At 43.4% G+C, this 22,296-nt stretch overlaps 1 protein-coding gene across 1 annotated transcript in view; it reads left to right on the forward strand.

Moving 5' to 3' along the window:
* The window catches only part of ADAMTS12 (ADAM metallopeptidase with thrombospondin type 1 motif 12), a 407,364-nt gene that overhangs the window by 354,787 nt on the left and 30,281 nt on the right, over positions 1-22,296 (forward strand). The window contains exons 19-20 of the mRNA XM_069555948.1: positions 3,124-4,260; positions 14,499-14,651. Of these exons, the coding sequence (XP_069412049.1) occupies positions 3,124-4,260; positions 14,499-14,651 (1,290 nt within the window). The remainder of the gene's footprint in view (positions 1-3,123; positions 4,261-14,498; positions 14,652-22,296) is intronic.

Raw genomic sequence — 22,296 nt, forward strand, 5'->3', positions numbered from 1 at the left:
CCTGGAGTTTATAATGGAATATCAGGTGCTATTTCTTACAGGTTTTATAACTTTTTAATTTCATAGTTCATCATGGGGTGGCAGGCATACATGCATAAACTTTTGGATTTTTAAAAATGCTTGTAAAGTTGTAAAGTCTGTGGGTATTAGAGATGTTTCAAATCAAAATAAACCAAAAAAAGTTACAAAACAAAAACAAAATCAGAGTTTCCTACTTTTAGATATGTCTACTCAGACATTTCTTGGAAAGAAAATGCAAGGCAGGGTACACCTGCTTGGTGTTAGGGTTATCAGGGTCCTAATTTACGAATCAGTTCTCAAATTGGAGCCTGTCTGAGGCAGCCAGCATGGAAATATGTTCAGGCATACACAGAGGATTATTTACTTAGATTGATACAGTTTTTTACAAAGTGGAGATTTGAAAACCCTGAGAGTTCAGATCAGAATGTAGCAAGTGGTGAAGAGACTCAAGATGACTCAAATAAATGCAGCATAAAGTCTCTTCATACACAAGAAAAGCAGAAACATTATAGCGAGCCAGAAAAATAAACACCCACAGCCTGCCCTTTCCAGGCTTTAAAATGAAGTGAGTCATAGAAGATGCTAGAAGAGACCATTTCCTCACTGCAGGGTTTTAAGAGCTTTATTGGTAGTCTCCATTTAGTTGGAAATAAGTGTGCATTTCTTGGTCTATGAAGCACTGTTCTCCCAAGCATGAAAGTGTTAGTTGCTCAGTCATGGCTGACTTTTTGCGACTCCATGAACTGTAGCCCACCAGGCTCCAATGTCCATGGAATTTCCCAGGCAAGAATACTGGAGTGGGTTGCCATTCCCTTCTCCAGAGGATCTTCCTGACTCAGGGATCAAACCCAGGTTTCCTGCATTGTAGGCAGATTCTTTACCATCTGAGCTACCAGGGAAGCCCAAAGATTAATACTATTATATCAAAACAAACTTGGAAGTTCAGTCTTCGAGCTGGTTGTTTAAGTGTTTGTTGACATCTTAATCTCACAGCTTCAGTTGTGTCTGATTCTGTACAACTCCATGGACTGTAGCCCCCCAGACTCTCTGTCCCTAGGATTTCCCCAGCAAGGATCCTGGAGTGGGTTGCCATGCCCTCCTCCAGGGGATCTTCCCAACCCAGGGATTGAACCCGCATCTCTTATGTCTCCTGGATTGGCAGGTGGGTCCTTTACCACTAGCGCCACCTGGGAAGCACTACAGCTTTATTGGTTGACCCAACTCTGCAGTTAAACATTCCCTGAGCAACACAATCTTCTGCACTCACATGCATCTCCTGCTTTTCAAAAATGCTGATTTCAAGAGAATTATCATATATCAGTGAGTGATTATGCTGGATTGGATCAAAATTAAGGAGAAATTTATTTTCCAATACAGAGGAACTTGAAAGTAGGATCTGAGAAGGCAAGAAACTCAAACTGAAAAATGCATAAGCTCCCAGGGAGAAGAATATTCCCATTCCTGATTATTTTCCAGGTAGAATAGTCACTTAATAAATATGTAGTAAGTGATCATTTCATCCCAAGAAATATCCTGGAGTTCACTTATGAATAAAAGACAGTTTCTGCCTTTGGGTAACTTTTCAAAAATCAAAAGTTTGATCAAGTCAATAAGTGAATTCAGAAGACAAATTGCTTGTCCACCATGCTGTGCTAGGTTTGTTTTTTTTTCCCCCGCTGTGGATCGGGAGAGGCATGGAATTAATCCAATTTTTACTCTTCCACTGACTTGAAACCTTTCAAGCGGGTTCCTGAGTGTCAGCTTCCTCTCTTGTAAGAGATGGAATAATAATTCCAGTCTTGTAAATCTCACAGCTGTATAGATCTCACAGGGCTGATATTCACAGGGTATCACACAAAACAATGGCTGTGAAGCCCTTTGAAATCCAGGAAACATTTTGTAGTCCCCATCTTCTAGAAACCTATGTTAGGGTCAGAGAGGTAAGACAGACAAATGCGAACCAGCCAACACAAACTCCTGGACAGTCCACGTTCAAGAACCAACTATTCAGTAGATACTTTAACCTATCATTGGAAAAGAAAGCTCAAAATGGAGCAGTTGGGTAAAAATGTGATTTAAAAATAAAATATCAAGAAATCTAGTGTTATGTGTTGATCACAACTATGTACTCTGCATGGTTTGGGCTTCCCAGGTGGTGCTAGTGGTGAAGAGCCCACCAGCCAATGCAGGAGACGCAAGAGATGCAGATTTGACCCCTGGGTCGGGAAGATCCCCTGGAGGAGGGCATGGCAACCCACTCCAGTATTCCTGCCTGGGGAACCCCATGGACAGAAGAACCTGGTGACCTGTGGTCCATAGGGTTGCAAAGAGATCTTTACCACGAATCCTGAGAAGTGACTGTCCTGTTAGGATTCCCTCAAAGGCAGTCTAGCCATACGTGCTTTGCATGCCCTAGAAGGACCACTATGGAGAGGCGCCTGCCACAACATCCATATATCGACACCATGCTCCAGGACTCCCCTATCTCTTTGGACAGGGTATCTCCCCACCTTTGATTAACTTCCCACCTTTAAATTTCATAAAAGGTCCTGGCGTCATATACGTGTTATGCATACACAGACTGTCTAGCTTTTAATCTGAGTCCATCTGACAACAAGCAAGAAAATGGAGCTTAGGATACCTGAGTGAGGCTGTGTCACTTATATGAATATAAAGGGACAGGCTCATTATCATTAAATTAATAGATTCTAGAAAATACATAAACACTTTAATAGCACTGAAACCTTAGGGAAAATAATATTCCTATCTCTTTTGAAAAATCAGGTGATTGTTTAAATCATTGCGCTCTTTGCGGATCCACTATCCAATAGTTCTGGCCCAGAAAGACTTGAGTTTTCCCATGTCATGTTTTGCCTTTTCAGTTTGTGAAGGGTAGATTGTTAGTCCTGAGCCCCAGCTGGTCTCCCCAAGATATACATATTTCTATGGGAAACTGAAATTGCACAGAAGCCAAATACAAAGATAGGAAATGATTTTAGCCGCACAGTTCTGTTTCTACTGGGCCTGTCCCGATTTGCTATAAATCAGCATGAGAACCAACATGTCTTTCCCACTGGACTAACAGCCATCTCTCTTTCCCAGTGCTCTGTCTCCTGTGGTGGTGGAGTACGGATTCGCAGTGTCACGTGTGCCAAGAACCACGATGAGCCCTGTGACATGACAAGGAAACCCAACAGCAGAGCTCTCTGTGGCCTCCAGCAGTGCCCGTCTAGCCGGAGAATCCTGAAGCCCAACAGAGGCACGATTTTCAGTGGGAAAAATCTACTGACACCTGACCCCTTGAAGCCTGTCCCTCCAACTACACCCAGTCCTAGGATGCTGACTACACCCAGTCCCGGGGTACTGACTACACCCACAGTGCCAGGGCCTCTGAGCACAAGCACTCTGACAGTTAACATCCCTGATCCTACCATAGCCTCCAAAGGAGGAGACCTTGATGGGAAGCAGGGGCAGAATAGTTCAATCCAAACTGAACTGGACACCCATAATGTCATTTCCACTGGAAGTACTTCCCAGCCCATTCTCACTTCCTGGTCTTTGAGCATCCAGCCAAATGAAGAGAATGTTTCCAATCCCAACACTGGTCCTACCTCAGAGGGAGACCTTGTCATCACGACAACGAGTGGTTCTGACTTGTCAACTTCCAGCAATGCTGTAACTTGGCAGGTGACTTCGTTTTACAGTCCCTTGACCAAAGAGCCAGAAATGGAGATTCACAGTGGCTCAGGGGAAGGCAGTGAACCATCTGAGAAAAAAAATGAGAACAACTCTGTGACATGGACTAAGATCAGAGTACCTGGAAATGATGCTACAGGGGAAAGAAGTATTGAAATACCACTTGGACCTCCACCAACACCTTATCTTGGGGGGACATCTCTATGGCCACCCTTTAGCACAGTATCAGAAGGACTGGTACCCAGCCAAATGCCCATTACTCTAACAACTGGAGCATCCAGAGCTGAAGGGACGGTCACTGAAAAGCCAGCTAATACTCCACTCCCTCTGGACCACCAGCCATCATACTCTAAAAAGCCAGTAAACCCTCACCCCTCAGAACTTCCAAGCAACATGAATATAACACAGAGTTCTGGACCAGTCCTGACCAAGGAAGATGCAACAAGTCTGATGGCTGAGGGATTTTTGCTGAATGCCTCGGATTATAAGCAGCTCTCGATGGGACACAGCCCTGCCTACTGGATTGTTGGAAACTGGAGTGAGGTAAGAGTTCTGTTTCTTACCCAGGCCTGATTCTATATGGAATTAGCTAGAGGTGCTGCATTTCTGTGCAGATTTCCAAATGGACTTGAAAAAAATGAAGCAATCAGATCCATGCCCTCATCTCCCTCTTCATCTAACTCCAAAAAAAAAAAAAAGTCCAGGGAAAGAGAACAAATGTAGTGAGATAGAGTGAGGAGAACCTAGAACTGAATCAGGAGACCTGAGCCAGCTAGTTGTGTGACAGTAGAGAATTCAGTCTGCCTCTCTGAACCTGCTTTTGATCTACAGAACAGTGAAGCTAGTACAAATCACCTCTTTTCTCCAATGTCACTTCCAGCTACAAACTGTAAACATCCTATGATGAAGGACCAGAGAATCCATAGGATTCAAAGAAACTTATGGGAGGACCTGAGTTCCCATTTCATTCAGAAAGCCAATGTTGAGAATCTGGTTTAAAACTATCAAGTAGTCACAATTGGAATAGAAATCTAAAGCAAACTTCTTTAAAAGAATTCTATGCTTACTTTATTAACGATTTCTTTCTTTCTTCCTTTCTTTCTTTCTTTTTTTGGACTCAGTGTTTGCTTGTATTAAAAAAAATTCTTTTGCAAAAAACTATTTTTGACTCATAGATAGAGTAAGAAGAAAATAAACATGATGGCAAAACACTGGTTCTTGTTTTCAGGCTTCAGGAATTTGGCTAGATATTTGTTTCTCCATTTCTAGAACTAATTACATCCTTTGAAGCATCACAATCATTGTTCACCCATTTGCATTTTGAATGTACAGTATTTGAACTTGCTAAAAATAAATTGACAACTCAAAAGAGAACTTTGTGGCAAAATAATCACATGTTCAAATCATTCAGCAATTTTTATGACGATGCATGACTCATCTCCCTAGCTAAAAAGAAGTATTAGCAGCTAATGTAAAAATAACAATACATTTAATTTACAAAGCATGTTAATTTCCAAACCACTTTGATATGTAGTCTCCTATTTTCTCCTTTTCATAGTCCTGGGGAGCAGGTAAGCAATCCATTTATACCAATTTACAATTACAGAAACTAAGATTTTTAACAGTTAAGTGACTTGTCTATAGACATGTCAATTGGAAGATGAGCCTTCTAAATCTTTCCACTCTAATCTGCAGGCTCTCTAGTGAATTTTAGCAGCAGCTGACAAGTTTAAATTCTGTTGTATGAATTAGTCAGCATCACTGGTCCCAAAATTGACTATACTGGCAAAGAGTAGGTATATGCAACCTTTCAAATTTTTTAATTTGCATTCAAACTATGCTCTCACATTGATCTATTTTGATTTCTAAAGTGATATCATGTTCATTACATTTTCTGTCAATGGAGCATCATCTTATTATCTCCTTTTGCAAGTAAAAAATCCAGTTTCAGGAGGACAAAAAAGATTTCCAGGCTTAGAGTAATCCAATTTGTTCAGAAAAGGAGAGGAATGAGTCTCAGATCCCTGACATTTTGGTCAGATTTCTTTCCATTCAGTTCAGTTCAGTCGCTCAGTGGTGTCCGACTCTTTGCGACCCCATGAATCACAGCACGCCAGGCCTCCCTGTCCATCAGCAACTCCTGGAGTTTACTCAAACTCATGTCCATTGAGTTGGTGATGCCATCCAGCCATCTCATCCTCTGTCATCCCCTTCTCCTCCTCCCCCAATCTTTCCCAGCATCAGGGTCTTTTCCAATGTTAGCAAAGTCTAACTGGGCTCTTAATGATGAGGGGGATGTTGACAGTGAATATGTATGAAGTGTGTGCCATGCTTTATAGAATAACTTTATGCTAATTCTCTGCACTGCGCAAGGAGATTGGTAATATGGCTCCCATTGTTGAGATGAGGAAGAGCTGAAAGGTGAAAACTAGCCAGAATCACACACACACACCCACACACACCCACACACACACACCCGGCAGAGATCTGAACCTAAGCAGACAGACTTCATAGCCTATGATCCATTGCTTTACAATCAGAAACCTCACCACTCTCTCTACCTTCTGTTATATTTGTTCTTTGATCATATGATCCATAAAAATAATGCCAGTTATGTGGTAACCCTGGGTAGACAGATGAGAAAATCACATGGTTCATAAGAAGGTGCTTTCAAATAACATTGAGGGCCTGTGGTTATTTTTGAGTTCGCAGGAGCAAATCGTCACTGAAGTGGATTCAGCCAGCCTAGATATTTGAAATAAAAATGCACTGTGTAGGTTTTATGAATGATATCATTTCACATAGTACCCTCAAAAGGTATTTTTCCTTTCAAAAACATGGGTCACCCCTAAAGAATTTAAATAGGCTCATTGTCCTCTATCCAACAAAACAGTCTGGTCTAAATTCAACAACAAAGAGAACAAGTTATGGAAACGGAGGCTACCTGTTAATTTTTAGGATTTTGTTAGTCAATGGAGATGAAGTCTGAAAGCACCTTCTGTTAAAGACACCGTGGGTCTTGAGAAAAATATGAAGTAGGACAGACAAGGGGTGAACGACTAGATGAAAGGCATGCATATGGTATCAATATCAGAATAAAGTATGAATGACATATTGTACATAATGGCATATGCACAATCGGTGTGTGTACTTAGAAGTCACACACAGATGCACACGTGAGAGGTAGGCTGTTGTTAACAAATAGAGCCAAACAAGTTACAGTTCACCAAAACGGAAGTTGATTTCTCACGCACATAATAATACATGGTAATTCCGTGTCTGCAATGGTAGCAGTAGAGAATGAGGCTCTGACCCATGTAACAGTTCTTTGAGACTCCAGTCTGACAATGGCTCTCCCATCCTCCCATCTTCAAATTGGCCCTGGGGTCACCATCCTAGTCACAGTCAGGAAGGAAAAGGGCACAGAGGCTCTCCTGCAGGAGATTTTATGGGCCAAACCTAGAAGGCGGCATTTTTCACTTTTGCCCATGTTCCACTGTCTAGAACTCAGTCATTTGACCCAAGCAAAGTGCAAAATGGATAGAAAACATAACCTAGTTGAGTGCCCAGGAGGATGAGGAAAAAGGACTGCAGTGAGGATCTAGCAGTCTCTGCCACTGAAAGACATGGCCCACTGTGTGTTTTAGGTAGCCCGTTCCAGAAGCAGTGAGGATGAAAGATATGACATGTTGGGAGGATACTGCAGTAGTCTAGATGAGGAATGAGAACTATGCCAAGAATTCTTGGGATGAAGGGGGAAAGATAAATTCAGGAGGCGTGGGGAACTTAAAATCAGTAGGACTTTGAATAATTGGATGTGGAATGTGAGGAGAAGAGAGGTGTGGAGGAGTCTGCATGACTATTCCACTGAAATCTTGGGTAGCCAATGGGTGGTGCTCCCATTAACTGAGATATCATACAATGTACAGAAAGAGTGAGTTTCAACAGAGACGAAGAAAGGATGACGAGTCCAGTTATAGATTGAGTTTAGTTGGCAGGACCTCTGGGCTATCCAAAGGATAACCAGCAGATATTTGTGTATATTTATCTGAGGTTCTCGAGAGTGGTGAAAACTGGAGATGGCATTTGGTAGCCATGACCAATAGGGAGAAGGTCAAACCTTGGAAGTGAGAGAGGTCATCCAAGTACAACCTGTAGGCTGCAAACAGGAGTGGCCTAAGGATGGGACTCGGGGGAAAAAAACCAACATTTTAAGAAGCTGGCTGACAAAGAGGTCACATGTGAAAGACTGGTAAGGAACAGTCTAGTAATTAAGACTCAGATCAAGAGGTGTAGTGCCATAGACATCAAGCAACGTGAGAACTGACAGTGGACCTAGTGGATCTTACAATGAGCAAGTCACTGGTGACTTTTGGGGGAACACTTATAATATTGAAATGGAAGGAGACACTAAAGTACAGCCTAAAGGAGAGACCCTTTCAGATGAAACAGTCCTCACATTAGGAGTGTTAATAAAGATGGACAGCTCTTCTCAGTCCACAGAATAATACATTACAAAAGTTTCATTAAAAAGTAGCTTTGAATGACCTAGAAATTAGTTTCCTTTCCCATCCTCTTATGTAAATGTGTTTTAATGCTTTTGTCCTGAGGATATTTAATATATGTTAATTAACTGACAAGTGTTAATTGATCTAGTGAGAAGTTATTATATTCAAACAGAGTAAACCTAAATGGAAGTACCTATCAACTCCAATGACTGTTTAAGCCCAAAGGTTAATTGAAACATTCTGACTATAGGCAATCACGATACAAAGAATTAATTCTATCTCCCGTCATCCTTTGACTTTGACAGAAATAAACTGCCTTATTGAGTACATCCTAGCTCACCCAGTATTTGGCAACCATGGTGGAGCTGTTGGGAACTATTAATCTAGGCAGTTTGGCTGGAAAAAGGGAGTGGCCCAGACTGCAGAGGTTTTTCGAAGAAGCCAATGGCACCCCACTCCAGTACTCTTGCCTGGAAAATCCCATGGACAGAGGAGCCTGGTGGGCTGCAGTCCATGGGGTAGCTAGGAGTTGGACGTGACTGAGTGACTTCACTTTCACTTTTCACTTTCACGCATTGGAGAAGGAAATGGCAACCCACTCCAGTATTCTTGCATGGAGAATCCCAGGGATAGGGGAGCCTTGTGGGATGCCTTCTATGGGGTCTTACAGAGTCAGACACGACTGAAGTGACTTAGCAGCAGCAGCAGCAGCAGAGATTTTTAAAGCTACAAGGGTAATATGAGACTAGAAGTCGACATTTGGCAGGAGTCCCCTACATGACTGGGCTTGGTGCCTGCACCCTTTAAGCGTCTTTTGAGACAAAACGTTTAATACACAGAACTGTCTGAGAGGATCAGGATTCAGAATGAAAACTTTGGGTTGTGAATTTCCACTGTCCCCTGATTTTTTATTCTACCCATCTCTGAAGTTGTTTCTTCAGGATTGTCCCTCCCTAGAACGGTCTCATTGGCCACTCAGCCACTACACCTTGGGAAGCCCAGGATAACCAGTGATATCAGGCTTCCCTGTCCTACTAGAAAAACCGTCACAGTTTTTTGGGTCTGTGTCTGTCCTCTCATCATGTCTGTCATCTTCTCTTTATTTCCTGTTTACTTGTTTAGTTGCTCAGTCATGTACAACTCTTTTGCCACCCCATGGACTGTAGCCCACCAGGCTCCTCTGTCATGGGAGTCTCCAGGCAAGAATACTGGAGTGGGATGTTCATTGCAGCACTGTTTACAGTAGCTAGGTCATGGAAGCAACCTAGCTGTCCGTCGCCAGAGAATGGATAAGGAAGTTGTGGTACATATATACAATGGAATATTACTCAGCTATATATATGAAAAAAAGACTGCGTTTGAGTCAGTTCTAATAAGGTGGACGAAACTGGAGCCTATTATGCAGAAAGAGAAACACCAGTACAGTATATATTAACACATATATATGGAATTTAGAAAGATGGTAATGATGACCCTATATGCAAGACAGCAAAAGAGACACAGATGTAAAAAACAGACTTCGACTCCGTGGAAGGAGAGGGTGGGATGATATGAGAGAATAGCATTGAAATATGTATATTACCATATGTTAAAGAAATGACCAGTGCAAGTCTGATGCATGAAGCAGGGCACTCAAACCTGGTACTCTGGGACAACCCAGAGGGATGGGGTGGGGAGGGAGGTGGGAAGGGGGTTCAGGATCGGGGGACATCTGTATACCCGTGGCTGATTCATGTCGATGTATGGTGAAAACCACCACAATATTGTAAAGTAATTAGTCTCCAATTAAAATTAATTAATTAAAAAAAAAGAATACTGGAGTGGGTTGCCATTTCCTTCTCCAGGGGATCTTCCCAACCCAGGGATTGAACCCACGTCTCCTGCATTGCAGGCAGTTTCTTTACCACTAAGCCACTGGGGAGGCCTCAATGAACAGGAAATAAAAACATCGTGTGTGTCGTCTCTGTATTTCCTGCTCATTTAGGCCCCATGTTTTCCAGTCTGCTGCTGGGTGGCATATAAAAAAAAAAAAGCAGGGATGCTTTGTTTATTACTGTGCTGGCGGAGGGGCTGATGCCAGCATTCAGAGTCTAGGAGCCACAGATCACAAGGGTCCTGTGACGTTGTGGGAAATCCAAAATGCCGATAGAGCCACAGTGGTCGAGAATGGTGGACGCTCGGTCACTACTCTTGTTAGGACCCTTGCCCTTGCTGGTCTGGGTACTTACTATCTCTCCTCTCCCCAATGCTTTCCACATATCATCACAAGCAATGTATTGCCATATTACTCTTCCGAAAGGAATTTCCTAATCATTCCAAACACCTAATCATAAATTGCTAATGTCTCTTCATTGCATATCAGATCATATAAAGTCCACTCTAATATCCAACAGCCTTTACATCCTTGAATGATTCAGCTTTCAACATACTATGTCCTATGCCTTCACCCACCTAAGCCTAGCAAATCTCAACTGCTCTGTTTCCACTAAACCTTCTGCTCATCTCAGCTCAGTGCCTTTGTTTCCATGGTTTTCTCTGCCTGAAATTTCCTTCTCCTTCTTTTATTAATAAATCCTACCTGTTCTTCAGTATCAAGCTTTGAGCTGCTTCTTCCATAAAGACTTTCTTGCTGTTTAATATTGGAAGTAAGTTCTAAAGTTCCTTAGCATTCGATCAGAAATCTCTCTCACCTTGTCCTCCCACTTTCTGTCCTGTGCTGAAGGGCTGTTCACAGCATATTCCTCTAACTACTTGTGATTTCAACTATTAAATGTGTATGTCTGATTCTTTGTGAACCCATGGACTATAACCCACCAGGCTCCTCTGTCCATGGGATTCTCCAGGCAAGAATACTGGAATGGGTAGCCAATCCCTTCTCCAGGGGATCTTCTTGACCCAGGGATCAAGCCCAGGGCTCCTGCACTGCAGGCAGATTCTTTACCATCTAAGCCACCAAAACCAAGTTCATATTGTGTATAGACATAAAACTTGAAAGCAGACATTCTGGGTTTGAGTATTAGCTCCATCACTTACTCTGTATGTTCTCTCCACACCCGTTTTCTCATTTTTAAAATGAGGATGACAATGCCTGATTCATACGATTATTATGAAATAAGAGGAATAACTGTGTAGAAGAGTGTCAGGCATATAGGAAGTGCTCAGTAAGTATTTGCTTTGAGATATATTACAAGACAGAAAACTCAGGAGCTTCACAGCATGCATGGGTGTGGATCTCATTGCAACAGAATATCACTTCTCATCTCACGGCCTCTTCATTCAGTCAGATGCCCTGGGCCAGTCAGTGAATTGTATGCTGTGCAGTCATGTAAATGGAAGTGACTATAATTTTCCACAGCCTTTCACAGCAGTTTTCACTTGATTCTGATATAGCCCTGCACGGCAGTTCCAGTTCTGAACACCCCAATACCTGCTCCTTAACCTGGTAAATCAGTTATCACAGGGTCACTGGCTGTAATGAGGGAGAAGGTTCCCAGGACAAAGAGAAGCTATTCCTCTCCCTCCTTGGGATCTTCTGTTCTCTGCAGCCCACTCCCAATTTTAAACCGACATAAGAGACAATCAGTGGAATCCCCTTTTGCTTACTGCATTCTGTGAATGTCCTCCTGTCATCTTTGTCTTTGGACTCGTTTGCTGCCTAAATAGAAATTGTCAAAAAGGAATTAAACAAATGTCTGCTCACATCTGAACCCTACAGGACCAGACTCAGAGCCCCAGAGATACATGTTTATTTACCACGTAAATATGGCACAAAGAGCTACAGACATCACTTGAGATGTACCAGGGTCATCACTAACCTGGAAATTTGGTCTCACTAGCTCCTGTCCTGGGTTTGTAACAAACACTATTTTTCTCCTTGCCATGGTGTAAAATTAACATTGTAGTGTCTGTGTGACCTCAAGCATGACTGCTAAGCTCTCTGGGCCCCAGAAATCTGGAAAGCGGGACTCATAACACTGACTTGGCAGGTGTGCTATGTGTGTTGTTATGTGCTGTGTGTGTTGTTGTTGTTATTCAGTCGCTCAGCTGTGTCCGACTCTTTGCTACTCATGGACTGCAGCATGCCAGGCTTCCCTGTCCTTCACTATCTCCCGGAGCTTGCTTAAATGCATGTCCATTGAGTTGGTGATGTCATCCAACCATCTCATCCTCTGTCGTCCCATTCTCCTCCTGCCTTAAATCTTTCCTAGCATCAGAGTCTTCTCTAAAGAGTCGGCTCTGCACATCAGGTGACCAAAGTATTGGAGCTTCAGCTACACTGCTATGTTTATAGGCAGCATTTGTAAAGCCCTCACTTTGTGTGTGGATTAACTCTACTGTTCTCACAGCAACTTAATAAATGAGGTCCTAGTGTTATCACCAGTTTTACTTGCTAGAGAAGTTAGGAAACCACCAAAGATCACACAATTAGTCAACTGCAGAATTCTAATTGTATCCTGAGTCTCCAAGGTTAGAGAAAATATAGGAAAAGTAACTGTTGTGTAGTTGTATCCAATGTCTATTACAATAGTGCTATACAACAACCAACCATAAAACCTCAGTAAACGTTCATTTTTGTCCATGAGTCTGTGGGTTGCTGAACGTGTCTTCTGACCCAGGCTGAGCTTAGCTGATCTCAGCTTGGCTTGTCATGCATCTGGTAAAGGGTTGGCTGAAGCCTGGCTGGTCTGGGATGGCCTCAGCTGGGTCACCCAGCTTAATTTCACATGATCTCTCATCCTTCAGTAGGTTAGCCAGTTTTATTTTCATGGCAGAGACAAGGGTCCAAGACAGAGAACTGGAACAAGCAAGATTTCTTAAGAACTTGCACAGCATCATCTACTGCAATTTCTTGGCAAAAGAAAAGTGAAATAACAGTCCTGATTCAACAACTGGGGAAATACATTCTATCATTTGATGAGAGGAGCTGTGAAGTCCATTGCAAATAGCATGGGTGTGAACAGTGGGGCCACTAGTGCAATGAGTCTATGCACTTCAGCTGTTATTATCTCTAATATATATTATACATATGGGCTTCCCTGGTAGCTCAGCTGGTTAAGAATCTGCCTGCCATGTAGGAGACCCCAGTTTCATTCCTGGCTCGGGAAGATACCCTGGAGAAGGGATAGGCTGCTCATTCCAGTATTCTTGGGTTTCCCTGGTGGCTCAGCTCTCTTAAAGAATCCTCCTGCAATGTGGAAGAACTGGATTCAATCCCTGGGTTGGGAAGATCCCCTGGAGAAGGGAAAGGCTACCCACTCCAGTATTCTGGCCTGGAGAATTCAGTCCATGGGGTCACAAAGTGTCAGACATGACTGAGTGACTATCACTTTCATATTATATATATATATGTATTATGTATATGTGTATATATATACTATGTATATATATGAATTATGTGTATATATGTATTATGTGTATATATACACACACACACACACACAGGTCTGTGGAATGACTACAAGCTACAGGCATGCTGCTGCATTTCATCAATGGTGTTCATGGAAAGAGAAGAGTGGAAAATAGCCTAGGTCAACAGTTTTTTCAACTGGCTCATTTATGGAGATAAATGTACTTCCCTGGTGGCTCACTAGTATATATACACACATAATACAGTGCTCAGTTGCTCAGTTGTGTCTGACTCTTTGTGACCTCATGGACTGTAGTCCGCCTGTAGACGCCTCCATCCACGGGATTTTCTAGTAGGAACACTGGAGTGAGTTGCCATTTCCTTCTTCAAGGGACTTTCCTGATCCAGGGATCGAAGCCACCTCTCCTGCATTGCCAGGCTGATTCTTTACCACTGAGCCACCAGGGAAGCCTATTTACCTCCATAAATGAGCCAGTTGAAAAAACTGTTGACCTAGGCTAGTTTCTACTCTTCCCTTCCCATGAACAGCGTTGATGAAATGCAGCAGTGTGCCTGTAGCTCGTAGTCATTCCATAGACCTTCCGGCCAGGATACTTTTTAAAGGGAAGCAAATTTCCATTTGCACTGGGTTTTCCTCTCACATAGAAATCAGGGATTCTCAACCCTGGCTGCTTATTAGAATCACCTGGGGTTTGTTTTTTTAACTACTCCTGCCTGAGCCCTACCCTCAGCCATTCAGATTGTTTGGGGCTGGAGCCCCAGCACTGGTAAGTTTCTAAAGCTCTGCAGGCAGGTTTAGTGAGTAGCCAAGATGGAGCACCCCCTGCCTCCAGGGTGGGGTGGGGTGGGGTGTACGTGAGGAAGCAGCCCTGAGCCTCTGTCATCTCTCCCTCCTCCCCGGGCAGTGCTCCACCACGTGCGGGCTGGGGACCTACTGGCGGAGCGTGCAGTGCAGCACCCGGGTGGATTCCGACTGTGCCGCCCTGCAGAGGCCAGACCCGGCCAAGAGGTGCCACCTCCGTCCCTGCGCTGGCTGGAAAGTGGGAAACTGGAGCAAGGTAATTGATCAGCTCAGCCGTGTTTTGGGGGGCGGAGGCGGAGGGACTTACACCATTTGCTATAGGAGCTTTCCTGCTTCCCTTCCCGCCTCCCTTCTTCCCTTTTCTGTGATAAACTGGCAGATGAGTGAACCACAGGTGTCATAAGCCTACTTTCAGCTACACAGTAGCCTTAGAGCAAGCACGGAGTTTTCATTAGCCCACGTGTTTTTATCCGCTTGTCCTCCCTTACCAGATAAACTGAGAAAGAAAGAAGTTAAATTTGTGTAATTTAATTTGCTTGTCCAGCCTGCAACACTATTTCTAAATTGCTTAAACTGAACATTATAATTAATAATGATACATGAGCACATGTATAATTAAATCATGGTTCAGCAGCTGCTCACAAACTCCAATTGAAAAGAAAGCTGAAACATCAAAGCTTGGTCTTTAAAAGCATCTTTCCTATATTGATCTCTTTGAAGTGCGATGTTCCTGTCCTTGCTAACCTAGAGTGGTTACTCATTTCTCTGTGCTGACTGTATAGGCCCTGGTGAAAGGCTTTGTCAGGTCTTAGGATTGGTTGGCCTTGGTTTTTCTGGGCAGCAATCAGGCCCAGACTGCCTGTCACCGTGATGGGGCTGAGCCAGCCCTTGGAGGATACAGATGCACCCAGGTCATAGAGACACTGGTCGGGGTGGGATTCAGAGCCACTTGGCAGGAGGGGTGCAGAGGTGTGAGCTGTGCATACATCCTCTGTTGCCAGGCACACCCCCCCATACCCCCTCACACCAAGACACCTTGTAGGCACCTGTCTTCTCTCTGAGGAGCCAGTTTCCCTTGATGGCCTTAACTCAGAAGGAGAAAGAGCTGCCCAGAAGTTTGGGGAGGCTGGCATCTGTTAGCATCCTCATCTGGTGGAAAACTCAGGTCTCCAGACAAGCAGGACCATGAGGTGTCTCACTGGCCATTTCTGGTTCTCCTGGCAGGCTTACCTGACAGACAGGAGCAGGCTCTGTCATTAATCTGCAATAGGCCCCCTTTCCCAAAGAAAGGCTCTGAGCTTTGGCAAGAGAGAGAAAGTATGGCTGCTCCCTGAGAAAATCACCACACATTTCTTTGGTTCCTGCCAACCTGCCTTTCTTCTGTTCTCATACAGTTTTTCTTTAAGGAATGAATGCTGTTTCTGTTGTTGTTGTTTTTTTTTTCTCTCTTCCAACTCATAACAAATTTCAAAAGGGACCAAATGCCTATCTACAAATTCCCTTCCCATCCAGAAAAATTTCAAGAAACATTCCTGTCCCTGACCTTGCCAAATGTTGACCAAGTCCTAAAGTTCCACTTTCCCGTCACTGGGACTAATCCTTTCCTTGGAAATTACATGGCTCATAAAAAGGACAGATGTGTGAAATAGCTCACACTTTTAAAAAGGTCAGTCCAGTGTAAAATTCCAGGAATTCTAGCTGATATAAAACCGGAATGGGAGAGCCAGTAGCTTGGGGTCAGACCTCCTGAAGGAAGCCCTGCTCTGGCAGCTCATCCCTGCCCTGTCAGCCTCTGGGTCTCTTCTCTGTCACGGCCAGGAGGCTTGCTGATACACTTATTAACCCCTGTGCCACTCCTGGTGTGTTATAGAAGCTATCTCGGACACATCACCAAGTTCTGCCAGAACGTGGCGACCACCATGTCTAAACTCAAATCCTTGGAGTTACTCCATCCCTGTCAGTACTATCCTATGTCCTCCCTCAGGATAATAGATAAACCTTAGGTCAAAGACCCTATTTAACTCCTGAAAGTCAATTGCCCTGACGTCTGTTTTTTTTCTATCAATAGGAATATTGAATGCGGGACTTCCGTTTATCCTAGAGATGCTGATTTAAATTTTATCCTAGACTTTGGTTCCTGAATGACACTACATTTCGGTGACTAAATTTTTGACTGCCACATTATTAGCCAGCCCATTTGGATGTCTGAAGTCTAAATCATGTACTAGGAAAGATTTGAAGGGCATCTTAGTTGCACTGTTCTGCTGGGACTCTTAAACTTACTCAGAGGCAGACCTCCAAGCCTAGAGTAGGAAAACATACCCCTGCTTTTACCTTTAAATATCCAGAGTTTGTTGTTTTTGTTGTTTTAGTTGCTGAGTCTTGTCAGGCTCTTTAGTGACCCCATGGACTGTAGCCCGCCAGGCTCCACTGTCCACAGGATTTCCCAGGCAAGAATACTGGAATGGGTTGCCATTTCCTTCTCCAGGGGATCTTCCTGCCCCAGGGCTCGAACACATGTCTCCCATGTCAGCAGGTGGATTCTTTACCATCTGAACCACCAGGGAAGCCCATCCAGAGGGTTTAGATTCTGCCAATTCGATGGTTCTCCTTTTCACAAACACTTTCTCAGAGGAGTGAATTCTAATTTAATCTTGAGTCTTTCTGCATTATCCCACCAGCCACAAGCCCAGATCCAGAGACACTTTAATCTCACAGGACGAAGGGTATGCCACAGCCTCACCTAAAGCCACAGGGATCTCACCTGAGGTCCCCCAGATTACTCACCAGAAACTCCCCACTGCTGTGTGTACAGTCTGAATTGCAGCTGTTTTACAGGCTTCTGTCTCCAGCACCATTCGTCTCCTTGATGGAGTCCTGATACAACTGCTGTGGATACTTTTATTTGTGACAGTACAGTGAGCCTGTGTATTAAGATCTCTACCTTTACAAAGTCCAGAAGTTGTTTTTGGAATGGCTTGCTTCTTCATGCATTGATCTATCTGAAACAAAGTTAAGGTCTTTAGGTTTGTCCCAGAGGCATATTGGAGAAAGCGGAGTTCTACAGAACTGAATCCTAGAAGCAGCCCTGGGCCTGGGATCAGACATGTCTGGGTTGGCAGCCCCACTCTGTCACCAAGGGCTTCCCTGGCAGTTCAGATGGTAAAGAATCTGCCTGCAATGCAGGAGATCCGGGTTCAATCCCTTGGTTGGAAAGATTACCCTGGAGGAGGGCATGGCAACCCACTCCAGTATTCTTGCCTGGAGAATCTCATGGATGGAGGAGCAGAGCAGGCTACAGTTCATAGGGTCATGAAGAGTCAGACACGACTGGAGTGACTTAGCACACTAGCACACACACTGTCACCAGCATAGGGTGCTAATCCTTTCTCCCAGCCTCTTAGGAACTTTAGTTTTCTCACCTCTGGGAAATGAAGTACATCATATGGCCTCTACCAGCTTCATAAAGTTGTACAAGTCAAAGAATGTTCATGAAACCACTTTGTAAATGGTAAAGCACTGTTCAGATAAAGCCTTGGGTGAACTTTGAGCTCTGGGTAAAGGCTAGGAGTAGTTCTCAGGTGTTTACTAACTTCTGGCTTCCTGGACTTGGGGCAGGGGACTGTGGACAGGGGGCAGTGGAGTAAGTCCTGTCAATCCATCAAGTCTCCTCTCCCCAGTACTAAGCAGTCAGGGTCCTCCATGAACTTTGGCAGACTTGACCTCCCTGGTGTCCTGGCACTCACCAAATACCACTGCATGCCTGACACTGCACAAGAATTTAAATGAACAATTTTATTTTCATCCAGTAAAGGACCTTCTTTATAATTCCCACTGAGGAAGTGAAGGCTTAGAGGGTTTAAATCACTAGCACACGATCCGTTGGTACTGACACTCTCAATTCTGAAAAACCAGCAACTGGGGGAACACTCATCAGTGTAATGACAGCTTTTCAGAAAGAGAGGAAACACTGCATAATAAATATGAATGTCAGTTTAAGACGCTTGCCAATTTCAGAACTTTAAAATTTGTCTAAGGAAAAAGAACTGATTCTTTGATTCTTGTGCTGAAAGAAACGCAATAAGTGACAAAGATGAGCTTAAAAAGCCTTCCGTTGGGTTTGACACCAAAGTTGACACCCTCATCACACACTTCCTGACTGAACATTTTGACTGTACCTCCGGCAGTTTTGTAAACTGGTGATATAACAACCTCTTTATTATCTCTCTCAGAATGATAATAACTTCTCATAGTTCAGTCTAACAGATTTTTATATTTCTGAAATGAATCAAAGACTTTTACATTTTCTTGGAATGCTCTGCCTCCCCACCTAGGCAGTGTTGCAATTTTATTTTAACAGTAGCTGACTTTACTATCTGTCACATTATTTGGAAAATAAAAGTGGCAACCTTTTCTTATGACCTTGAGTTTCATAATATTCAGTGCTACATTTTTTTTTTGTTCTGAACTTTTACAAATGAATCATATAGGAAAAGAGCTCCTGTCTTGCTAAGTACAGACTTTCATATATAACATGTTCCCAGAAACATATTGAAGCCCAGTGTGTAAAATTTCATTAACAGAGAATTACATGTTATAGGGGAGCTTCTGTGCCAAGAAAGCAAAAATTGACCAGCTAGAAGGAAAATAATACACTAAAAATCACTGCATTTGTTTTCTTTTGGTATTATTTACTGTATGTCTAACCTATTACCTGCTCTTGGAAGCCCCAAGTGTTTAGATTAAGGGAATCTCTAAGTGAGAAAAGAAAAACAATTAAAGAAAGCCTTTAGACTCAGAGAAAGCATGAACCCAATTCCACTTCAGCTGAGGAGTGATGTTCAAACCATGAGATCCTTTATCCTGGCCCCTTCCCATCTCTCTTTCTCCATCCATACCCTCCACTCCAGCATTCTGATGGACATGTTCCCGAACAAGCCTTGTGCTCCACTCCACTTGCGTATGTCCCCCACACTGTTTGCCAGCTGAGTGAGCATTTACCCATGTTACATGATACAGTTCAAGGTCTGGCTCCTCTTTTTGAGCCTTTCCTTCAAGCAAAATCAACCACCTCCTCCTTTGTTCCTTCACTGGATCATGAACAACGTATGACATATCATCCTTATGACTTCTGTTCATTGCATGACTTTTTCCTTCTGCTAGATTGGCATACAGAAGCTGGCACATAGACAAGTTCCTAATAGCAGAGAGGAAGTGACTTGGGGATGGGGCAGGGGAGTAGACAGATGAATGACTTTTGGTGCTGTTCAAAATAGAATTTTGGGAATGAATTATTTTTGAATGATCTTAAGAGTCTTATGAATCTGTTTAGTTTTAGGAAAGGAGCAGAAAAGATTTCATGTCCTTGCTTAGTACTTCTGGAGAGCAAGAAAATATTCTGAAACCAAAGCATAATACAAGTCCAGTGATCCCAGACACTTATATCACTCTAGAATATGGAAGAGTTCAATCATCCAATTTATCTTCTTTTTAATGCTGATGGAGAAAACGGAGGCTTGTAGAGGTACAGTCACAAAGCCACTTGGTGTCAGGGTGCTACTTGAATGCAGTCTCTGACTCCCAATTCCAGGTTGGTTAATTTCACTATACTCATTTGCACACTAGGTAGGAGTCCAACATGGAAAATGTGTCAGGATGGCTCCATAGATCAGAAACGACACAAGGAAGAACTGGTTTTGAGCGTGTCATTTTCCCCTCTGCCAGTGGCTCCTGTAAGCTAAGAGGATTCTTCATTCTAACTCAGTCTGGTTTGCCGATCACATCAGTTAAACAGACTGGCATGGGAACCAGAAAATGGTTAGACCTGTCTGGTTGCACGTGGGCTAGTCCTTCTGTTCTCCTTAGCCTGGCTCCTGTCCTCAGTCTGGTCCACAGGCTCCAGGTTAGGAAAACGGGAATATAAATAGCCTTCCTTTAGGGCAATAAGAAAATGAATATAGTAATTGGCATTCGACACACCAAGGCAGAGCAGTTTTCAAAGTGGAGTGATTTAATGCCCTGCCACTTCCCTCCTGCTAACTGAATCAGAGGCCCTTCTGAAAATGAAATAGAAAAGTCACAGATTTAATGAGTGCCTTCCCTCAATATTTACTTCAATGTATTAATCAACTTCATTTCCCACTGAATGTGAATGCACTCTTTGACAAAAGGGTAATGCTAATTTGAAAACTCTAGGAATAACAGATTGTAGCAACAAATGAAAAATAAGAAAATAAACCCTCATTGTACACTATGTCTTGTAAAATTCCTATCCCTAATAAAGAGCCCTCTTGTCTTAACCATGGGTTATTTCCTGGAAATCTGTCAAACAAAGGGCTGCTTTGTGTAAAATTTTCTGCATGTTTGTTCTGTGGCTGATTTTAAACTGGCAGTTATTTCGTTTTCTGTGTGCTTACAGCATGGCAGGCAAATGAGGTTTTGAATTTGCTTTTGGGGGGCTGTCTGGCAAGTGTTGCTTATTTCTGAGAAGCTAAATACACTTGATTTATGGAGGCATTAGAGCATCCATCTGCCCCCTTGTCACATGGGCCCACATCTGCTATGCTACAACACAAGTTTTATATTCAGGTGACTTACACTATCTGCCAAATGGCAAAGAAAGGGGGATCAGTATTTTGGGAGGTACCTCTAATGAAAGGTTCGGAGAAATTTTCTTTTACCATCCACAATACTACAATTATGACTATTCCACCGTAGCCAGAAAGGGAACATGGTATTTTACCAAGTAGAGAAGGGGCCAGATGAAAACATACCTTACAGCAGTGGGCTTTGGTGGTGGTGTATTTTCTCAGCCAAGATGTAATGAGATCATTGATGGAAAGATTGAGAGGGTGAAGAACAATGTTCTTTATCCCCATGGTAACCACAGAGCTCTTTGGCCCACTGGGAATCCCCAGTTTCCCTTTTCTCAGAATTCATATAGTCATTGCACAAGCTGTGAGGAGCATCTGTGCCGTGCCTGGCCACATGCTGTATGCTCAAGACACAGTGGTAACCAAGACAGATGGGTTTCCAGCTTCAGGACAGTGAAACAGTTTAACAGAAAAGATGAACAGAAAGAATAGAAGTTGTTTCACATTTCAAGTTCTTGCAATGGAAACAGAAAAGGATTTGAGATGAATAATAAAAGAAATGGATATCCTTTGGAGAAGGTGTTCAAGGATGCCTTCACAGAGGAGGTGACATTTAAGCCAAGTCTAAAGGAAGAGCAGTAGTGAGTAAAGCAAAGGATGGAGGAAGGAAGATTCAGGACATAAGGACCACAGGACATATTGTTAATCCACAGAGAATCCAGGGGAGAGGGGCTGAGGAGCTCAGGGCTCAGCCTCCATGCCGCCTACCTTGGGTTCCCACCTGGAAGTGGGCAGTGATAAGACAAGCCAGGACTGGCCTTGAGAGACTAAGGTGCACGTTCAAGATGAGCTGAAGGGAAACTGATAATGATAGCATTCTATATAGACTGAAGATCAAGTCTTGGAAGCTCAAGTTACGATTGAAAAAGATCTACCTAGATGAAGGATGGAGGAGCTTCCAAAGTCCAAGAGGTCAAAAAGTAAACCAAAGAAGTCGTCCCGAATATGCCACATAAACATAGGTGACTTGGGGACAGCTGTGTTTGTTGGGAGCTTCAGGAAATCAGCAGCCTGCTGGTGAACAGTGTCCTTTACTGGCATCAGAGTGCAGGGGCTGCTGCACAAGGTGTGGGCATGGGCAGGGGAGTGGGGAGGACTTCTTAAGGGCTTGCACTGGGCATGCATTGAGAACACCCTCGGTGATGGAGGCATGCGATGATGGCCTTAGGAGGAAAGATGATGGGCGATGGTGATGTGCAGGGAAGCCTGGCAGTGGGGCCAAGGATAGGGTTCGCCCACTCCCTGGAT

The sequence above is a fragment of the Ovis canadensis genome, chromosome 16, assembly GCF_042477335.2.
Source record: "Ovis canadensis isolate MfBH-ARS-UI-01 breed Bighorn chromosome 16, ARS-UI_OviCan_v2, whole genome shotgun sequence".
Taxonomy (NCBI): Eukaryota; Metazoa; Chordata; class Mammalia; order Artiodactyla; family Bovidae; genus Ovis; species Ovis canadensis.